This window comes from Echinops telfairi, unplaced genomic scaffold (assembly GCF_000313985.2).
Source record: "Echinops telfairi isolate 266 unplaced genomic scaffold, ASM31398v2 ScPeMD7_7467;HRSCAF=8505_1, whole genome shotgun sequence".
In the NCBI taxonomy this organism is placed as follows: Eukaryota; Metazoa; Chordata; class Mammalia; order Afrosoricida; family Tenrecidae; genus Echinops; species Echinops telfairi.
This window is the reverse complement of record NW_022111368.1, coordinates 26315553-26324440: the sequence shown is the minus strand read 5'-3', so window position 1 is coordinate 26324440 and position 8888 is coordinate 26315553. Positions and strand designations below refer to the sequence as shown.

General features: G+C 46.8%; 1 protein-coding gene across 1 annotated transcript in view; it reads right to left on the bottom strand.

The window, feature by feature from the left end:
- CRACDL (CRACD like) overlaps positions 1-8888 on the bottom strand; it is a 76932-nt gene that overhangs the window by 45918 nt on the left and 22126 nt on the right. The window contains exons 2-3 of the mRNA XM_045283828.1: positions 8623-8702; positions 5121-5289 (exon numbers count right to left, since the gene is read on the bottom strand). Of these exons, the coding sequence (XP_045139763.1) occupies positions 5121-5289; positions 8623-8702 (249 nt within the window). The remainder of the gene's footprint in view (positions 1-5120; positions 5290-8622; positions 8703-8888) is intronic.

Here is an 8888-nt window from a genome sequence, read left to right as displayed (position 1 = left end):
GATGATGGAGGAAGGAAAGCCCTCCCGTGTGCTCTGGACCTCGTGTGCACTGGACTCCGTCCTCCCAGGCATCCTGCCTCAAGGATGGGGCAGAGGTACTCTTCTTGGAGGTGTGGCCCTGCCCTGGATGCAGATCCAATTGTGGTGACTGGCGCTTTCTGTGCAGGGCGCTGCTTTCTGGCTCGGTTTGCAGGTGGGGAATCTCTGGCTCCCGCAAGAATGGATGCCTTCATTTCTGGGAGGGACTCAGATGAAGGGAAACCACTCAGCCCCTTCCTGCCAGGCACAGTCATGCAAAGATCAGACACACACCTGCTTTCCCTCTGCCCGTGCCCACCCCCTTCCGGAACCTGAGCCCTGCCCACACTCCCCCAATCTGGGTCTAGTTCACCCTTGAAACATCATGGATTATGAACACACAGGGGCATTCACAGCAGCAGTATTTAGACAAGCGAAAGACTGGGCACACCCACATGTCCATCAGGAGCTGTCTGGATGAGTCAACCCTGGGCCTTTGCACAATGAAGACTCTACAGCTGACCCCACGGGAGTGGAGGCTCACTGCCACGACACGCTGCCATTCTGGTGCCACTAGGTTCTCCTTGTCAATGCTCCACCAAACAAGCCAGCACTGACAGTGTGGGCACTCTGCTCTCTGGGTGTGCGAAAGGCCCGTATGAGGACACCCACCAACATAAATAAACTGTGCGTTTGCTTAGATGGATGCAAACAATGGAAGGATCAATGTAAAGATGAACGAGTTTCCTTTAGGGAAACAAGACCAATTTGCTGGGGGAGCGGGGGTCGGAACTGGGCACAAAGGTACCAACCTTCCCAATGTTGTCTTTGCAACCATCAAAATGTTTTACTTGTTGAAAAGACAAAATTTGATTAAAAACCACAGAGGGAATGGAACAACACCTGGGCGTGTATCGGGTTGTTGGCATAAACCACACAGAGAAAATACTCACTTCGAGTTAGTTTACAACACGGTATGGTGGCACGACATCCAAAAGCACATGCAGTCCTCAGCCATTGAGTCAGTCTGGACTCCAGAGACCCTGCCCCACAGGGAGTCCACGGCTGTGATCACCCCCAGCTGTGAAGCTGGTGCCTCGTCTCTCCCGTGGAGCAGCTGGTGGGTCCAACTAGTGACCTTTCCTTTAGCGGCCCAGCCTGAGTCTACTGGGCCACCAGGGTTCCCCAACACGCCACTTATTTTAACCCGGCATCCAGGCCGGGATAAATGCTAAGAACACAAAATGACAGCGATATCAAATTGCACTCAGTAGCCTGAGTCCAAGTGACACTGAGAGGGCTGCTTTCGAATGGTCGGCAGTATGCCGCGGGGCAAAGATAATGAGTCATATTCTTTCTTTCGTAATGTCACTAGGAGCCGAGATTCCTGGCATAAAAGGAGATAGAAATATAGCACGAAACAAAATCTTGTTACGAACTGGAAATATTAGTGAACTTATGAATGAATCATTTATTTTTTCTCTTAAAAAATAAAACATGTTTCTTGGTGTTATCCACTGGAAAGGTCTAGAAGCAAAGGCAACCAAAAAGCAATCCCCATCCCTGAATTGTTGTCTCTAAACAACCGTTTCACAATGACAGGGACCAGGACCCCTTGCAGAAATGGTCGATTCCAGGCCTGGGGCAAACCGTGTGCAAAATAAACCCAGGATTTCTCTTTCGGCAAGAAAACCAGGAAGTTTTCAAAGACTAACTGAGGCCGTGCCAAAAGGACCCAGGAGCTACGCTGAAGTGACTCCCAGTGGCCTACGAGGGATAAGAGAAGGCAAGCATTCAACAGGAGTGAAGACTGACTGGGTGAAGAGAAGTCAAACACGCTGAAAGTCCATGTACGGGCCATGTTCCCGGGAAGTCATCAGGACCCCAGAGGCCAGCCCTCTGGAGGCAGACTGAGAAAAGGAAGACCCCGTGAACAAATTGTATTTCCGAGCAACCAAACTTGATGAGGGGGGAAAAAAGCTTCACGGGAGACTTCCAGCTAATCGAGGCGCAGTGGACTTCACAATCAGGAAACCACGACTGACAGTGAGTAACAGGTCTAGCCAATGGTCACCACTGGGAGGCTAACACCAACCAACACCTTGACCAGAGAAGCGGTCACCAGAAGTGGGACAACCAGAAAGCAGGCGATGTGCCTCGTGTTGTGATGGGACGTGGCGCGACAGGAAGGTATCTCAACACCAACTAGGACGTTTTCTTTTGTCCCTCCAATTGAAACTTTAGCCCCATCAAACATCGAGGTTCACTGAGTTCATGAGAGATTCAGAGACAACGGGAACCAAGTTTAATCATAAGAGGAAGCATGTAGCCAGCTGCAGAAGGGCAGATATCATTCAGGGCAAATGGCCCCACTTCTCCACCAGGTCAATGGCGTAAAGCAAAGGGTGCGGTGGCGAGAAGACATCTGTATCGATGCAGAGGCTTAAGAAGTACTGCCACAAGCACACGCAGATACCATGAACGGACGCCAACGTTGAAAACCCACTGGGCTCCCTGTGGCTTGCGAGTGTCAAGGTGCCTTGGCAAAGGGAACTAGTTCCACCTAGGTTTGTGATGATGGCCAGGACAGGATGGGCTCCCCTGCGGGCTGAACTTGCTGCACAACCTGGAGAGCGTGCAGGCTCTTGCAGATGTTAAAGGGGGTCTTTAAGATGTTACCTCTTCCTCCATGCTGCTCACTAAAAACATGATTTCTATTTCCTGGGCCTCATCTTTACAAGCCGCCTGACTTCCATTCCTAGCGTCAACCCCGGCAAACCGCATACAATGCAGTCTCAGACCCCCGTGGGGCCCCGGGGACACACACATGAGAAGCTCGGTGTGTTTACTGGACTCTGGTGACAGGGCGGGCATGACACAGGGAAGAGGCCACTTCACTCCAGCTTGTTGACTGCCTAGCCATGCTCGGGGAGCCAGGTCCCTCGTCCCGTCTGCTCCCATCCCAGCCTCCCCAGCACCAGAACTGTGTATTCTCGTTAGGAGATAGGGGTGGTACGCTCTGCGGCCGGTCAGGTGAGCACACTGAGCCATGTGCTGCTGTCAGCTGCTAACTCAAGATGGGCATTTTGAACGCATCCAGCTGCTTGGTGGCAGAGACTTGGAAACCTGCTCTTGTAACGACAGCCCAGGAAACCCTATGGGGCAGTTCTCCTCAGTCCCCTGGGAATGCTCTGAGTTGAACAGACTGGCAGCACCAAAGGCACTCTCCAGGTACCATCCTCCTCTCCCAGGCTTGCAAGTGCATTGCTTTAAACCCCAAGGACAGTTCATGCCCTTCCAAACCAAATCCAAACCCACTGTCGACTCAGAGTGACCCTACAGGGCAGTGACCCTACAAGGCAGTTTCCCAAACTCTGCTTATGCGAGTAGAAAGCCCCGTCTTTCCCTCTCAGCGGCTGGTGGTTTCCAACTGCCACCAGGGCTCCTCCTCAGGTTTCAGGAAACACAACCAACCTGGACCCCATCCAGGTCACCACTCTCACCTGATCACAAACCCAAACCTAATGTTTCCTTTGTAGTCGTTTGCTGCCCCCAGGTGGTCAGTGTAATTGCTACTTCTTTCAAGCCAGGCAAAGAGAGTGACAGCACGGGGGTGCTGATGGCCTTTCTATTCATAAAAAAAAAGCCAAGGAAACCCCAAGGCCTTTGGCATCAAGTCAATTCCAACTCACAGAGACCCTACAGGACCGAGGAGAAGTGTCCCCATGGGGTCTCCATGGCCGGGAACCTTCACAGAAGCAGACTTGTCACTTCTTTCTCCCACGGAGCAGCTCCTGAGTCTAACTGCTGACCTTTTAGTGTGCGGCTAAATGCTTCACGGCCACTCGACCAGGGACCCTGGTTTATATTAATGAGGGGTGGGGGGTGGGAGGCGCCATCATTTGGAGGATAGTAATAGTGATGGCACAACATGAAGGGTATAGTGAGTGTCACACAGGAAAACATGGCTGAGCTGGCGGATGTCTTGCTATGCCTGTTGATCTCACACACACGCAGAAGGAAAGCGCTCAAGAGATGGTACTGCACTGGGAGGCTCCAGCCCCGGACTTCATCTTAGTCTGCTTCTTAATCCTTGGGGACAGGATGCCTTCTGAAGAGTTTCATCCTCCAAATGTACAGGCCAATTGGGGGGGGGGGGAACAAAGCAAAACACCAGCTCATGAAGCAACTAATGTGGTGCTTTGGTTTCCTTTGGGCCACTGAGTAATTTCTGGGGTAACTGGACATAGGCACGATGACAATTTTGAAGAAATAAAAGTTGGAAGATATGGGTTTCTTCACTAGACTTTCCTAAATTTTCATACCTATTGGGTTGGTTCTTCCTAACGATATTTTAGGTGATTTTTTTTCTAAGAATAAACAGCAAGAAACTTTCATAGCTTTTTTTTTTAATCACATGAATGGGAAAAAAATTATTGAGTTATTACTCAAACTTCAATTTTAGAGAGAGGCCATTTTCTGGTTTAGTACTCAGGGTCTCAAAAGAGTTTTAAGCCAAATTAAACAATGGTCCATATCCTGACTTATCCTCCAACTATAGATGCTGGGCAAGCTCTACAATTTCTTTAGGTCTTGGTTTGTTTATTTATAAAATGATATATAGTATCGCTTCTCTCCCACAGTCGTGTGACTTTTAATAGAGTCAGAGCCTGGCACATAGCAGTTGCCCAATTAATACTTTCTCCAGCCCCTTGTGTGAAAAAATGAGCCCTGGTGCTGTAGTGGGTTATTCATTGTGCTGTTAGCTGCTAGGTCGGCAGTTCAAATCCATGAAGTGCTCTGACAGAGAAAGAAGAGGCTTTCTACTCTCATACAGAGTTACAGTCTCAGACACCCCCATGGGCAGTCCTACTCTGGCCTGTAGGGTTGCTAAGAGTTGGAATCCATGGGATGGCAGTGGGTTTGGTTTTATGGGTGAAAAGACCAAAAACACTGTTTCTAGGAAAGAACATCCTAGAAGAAAACTAGTCAGAAGGCCAGTTACCCGAGAGAGTGAAAGAGAACGCCTGGGTCGGCCTGTGCCCAGGCACTGGTCCTGCGTGTTGGGCCCACAGATCTGATGGAGTTCAAGAGCAACTTACTCGAGTTCATCCTCGGACTCACAGCCCACCGGCCCTGACTCCAGGGGGGCGACCTCACTCTTCGCCTGGCTTTGTGTCCAGGCGCTACTTCCTGCGGATGAGGGAGCTTCCTTCCTCTTCTTCTTCCCAAAGAACTTCTTAAAAGTTTTGAATTTAGATTTTTTCTTTCCTAGACAAAGTCAATAAAAAGATAAACAAACAAACGGAGGGATGAGACTGTGTGTGCGCAAACTCACCAAACACAGAAGTGCATATGAAGGAACGAAGCAAGATTTTTGCCCCGGCACCAACTGTTCACTCCTGAAAAGGCTTTTTCTTGTACAGGCGTACACTTCACCGTTTTCACACACCCCAAACCCGATCTTGATTTCTGTTGACGTTGAAGCATTTAATAAACAAAGTTTAAGCGTTAAGCCCATGACTTGCCTCTCACATGAAGTCCTGCTTTCATTTCTAAAATATACACCATTCACACTGAAAGCCCTGAGAACAAAAAGTCCCACGATGGCATGCTTTTCCAAAATAATTCCCCAGTGCTTTCTCCCGTGTGCACCGACACCAGCAAAGTCCGAGGAGGCAAGGGGTGCTTTGCTGGACTGCCAAGAGGCATGACAACCTAACACCAAATGGTGTTGCCCACGGTGGAGGTGCTCGCGGCTACCTGAAAGGCTAGACTTTCAGCCCATCCAGAAGTACTTCAGAAGCAAGGCGGACACAGCAGCTTCCAGAAACCCAGCCATTGAAAACTCTGTGGAGCACAGCTCTACGCCGACCCACATGGGGTCTCCTGGACAGCAGCTGGTCTTGTTGGTTGGTCACTGCCACGTTAGGTGGGACGTGGCAGTGCTGAGCCCGGCTCTGTCGTGTTATCCAGGTTGTTTGAAACTATGATGCTCTCTGCGCCCTCTTCTCTGAGGCGACCTCCATTCTTACCCACACATCCTAGCATCTCTGAGTCTCCACGATGTCACCTTAGCCGCTCGGGAGAGTGAATAACCCTTAGCTTATTCACTTTCTGGATTTCTCTGTGTTCATAATATCCATATTTAAGGCATTACATCTCTAAGTTTGTCTTGGCTACATTCACATGCTCTGATATATAGTATTCTCATTTTTGTTTGGTTGAAAAGATTTTCTAACTGCCATTATGATACTTAAAAGAATGTGTCTTAATTTAGAAAAGCGTGTCGTCTTAATTTCCAAGCATTTGGATATTTTTGAATGATCTGTAGTTGACTGCTGACTTAGTTGCATTGTGACCAGAGAATGTGCTCTGTAAAATCTGAATTTTTTCTAATTTGTCACAACTTGTTTTATGGCTTGACATATGGCGTTTTTAATAAATGTTCCTGGTATGCCTGAAAAGAATGCATTTTCTTCAATGTCCTATATATGTCAGTTATTACGAGGCTTAAAAAAATTAGGTTGTTCAAATGCTTTGTATCTTTACTGATATTTATCCATTTGTTCTATCAATTACTGAGAGGGGTGTTAAAAATTACCCACTCTAATGACAGGTTTTCTTATTTTAATTTAACTGTCAATTTCTGCTGAAAAACATTTTTTTGTATTATGCTAGTGCAAAGAAATATAAAATTATTATCTTGCCAGGAAATTAAATCTTTTTGGAACTGTCCTTCGATTTCTAGTCATGCTTTTTGCCTCAATTGCCACAACTTTGACAGAAATACAGATATGTTAGCTTCCAATTCCCAGTACATACACGGTATGTATTTCTATCCTTTAATTTCAACTTTTTTTATTCTTATGCTTAAGATGTATCCTTCTTTTAATAGCACATAGGGTTATAGAAACTTAATATGACAACCTTAATTTTAAATGGAGTGACTAATACAATAAGCCCGGTTATATTTACTGAAGTGATATATTAATTTTTAAAGTTTACCATATTAGATAAGGAGCCCTGGTGGTCCTGTCAGGTAAGCATTGGACTGACTACTAAATGCGTGGTCAGCAGTTCAAACCTATCAGTCATTCCTCAAAAGAAAAATTAGGCTATGTGTTCTGGAAAGGCATTTTTATTTGTAAAAAAAATGTGCTTAATTATTATCCAGAATTTCAATGTTTTAATAGGAAGGGGTTGGTCTCAAGAACCTAGCTCTACAAGAAAAATGATTAGTTTCTCTCTTACTTTTTAAAACCTGATTCTGCAGGATGATTTCTTCAGTTACCTTATGAGTCTCAGTACCCCAAACTGGCATTGATTGAGGTTGTTTTAGACTAAAAATAAATAAACTTCTTCAAAGTGTATTTCTTAAGTTCCAAATGAGTAATTTCAAAACTCCTTGTTGTCTTGGGGCTGATTTCTAAGACCTGACCTGATCTTGGGAATAATTTAGTCACTGTTGAAGTGTTACAGACGTGGAAAAGGGGTTCTGATATTTGGTAAGAGACATCTCTATGGAATACGGAGCCTGGTGGTGCCCTGGCTGACACCCTGAGCTGCTAACAGAGAGGTCAGTGGTTCAAACCTCCCAGCCACTAGTTCTCGGAGACTCTGAGTGTGTCTGTTCCCATCCAGATTGAGCGGCTCACAATCCCAAATGGGTAGTTCTACTCTGACCTACAGGGTCACTGAGCTGGGACTGACTTGATGGCAGTGGGTTGGGTTTGGTATTGGTCATCTATAATATCTGAAGTAGAGCATTTCATAACATTGGGGTTTCATCTTATTGGAGACTGTTCCTTTTGAGCTATATCAGAGAAAATCACTATTAGACATTTTGGATTTAAACTTTGCTACTAAACTCAGGAGAATATAAATGGCTAATCTGGAGAAAAGGTACAATGTGGGCCAATCACAGGTTTTCATGTCTATTTTAAAACTCTTTTAAAACATACAAAGGGACTTCAAGAAGTTCGTGGAAAACTGGCATGAATGGATGATGGAACTTTTGTTTCCATGAACTTTTTGAAGCCCTCCTGCATGGATAAACACGAAAGCAATGGTCTAAGTGTTTAACCCCGGGATGTGTTCGTGATGCCATGATAATCATGGCCTTTAGTCAAGGATGTAAATAAAAGTCCCCTGAGAGACTCACGGGCCTAAAGGAGAGGGGCCAAAGGCGCTCTCTCTTGAGGTAATGATTCTCCTGGAGGATGAGGTCGCCCTGTACTTTGCCCCACCTCCCTTGGATAACTCAGGATATTATTCTAGGATGAGAAAGGGCTCCAGTTACAGTCTCTTCTTCTTCACTTTCAAGTCAACCAAAGGCTGATGGCATGCTTACCTTCAGCAATGAAGACAAATCACCTCAGAAACCCCTTTGTTGGCTAGAGAAACGACAGGACAAGTCTTTGACTCTGAAAGGCTTACATCAATAACCTGGATCCGCTCACCCAGGGAGAGTGGGAGGGGCTTAGGAGGGGCTGTGCACTCTTTGAACAGAACCTTCTTTCTCCACAAAGAGAACCCCCAAAGAGGTGGCTCTGTCAGCCTCTCCTGGCTCTCCCCAGAATAACATGGGGGTGAGGACCTTACCTGGGCTGTCCTCCCCCATGCCTTCTGCGGCCTCTCGGAGCTTGAGGTCCATCACCCTTGTGGAAATCATGTCCAGCTCACTAAAATCAGACAGACATCATGTTAACAGAGCATATTCAGAACAAGTTAAAAATCAGTGAGATGGTTGTAGTGACTGCTTTGTTTTGGCTGTGAGCGCCTCTGCACAGTCCCCAGCACAGGCAGAGCCCAGGTCAAAGTGCAGGGCAGCACACGGCCAAAAAATGCCCGTGACCACAAGGTTGCCC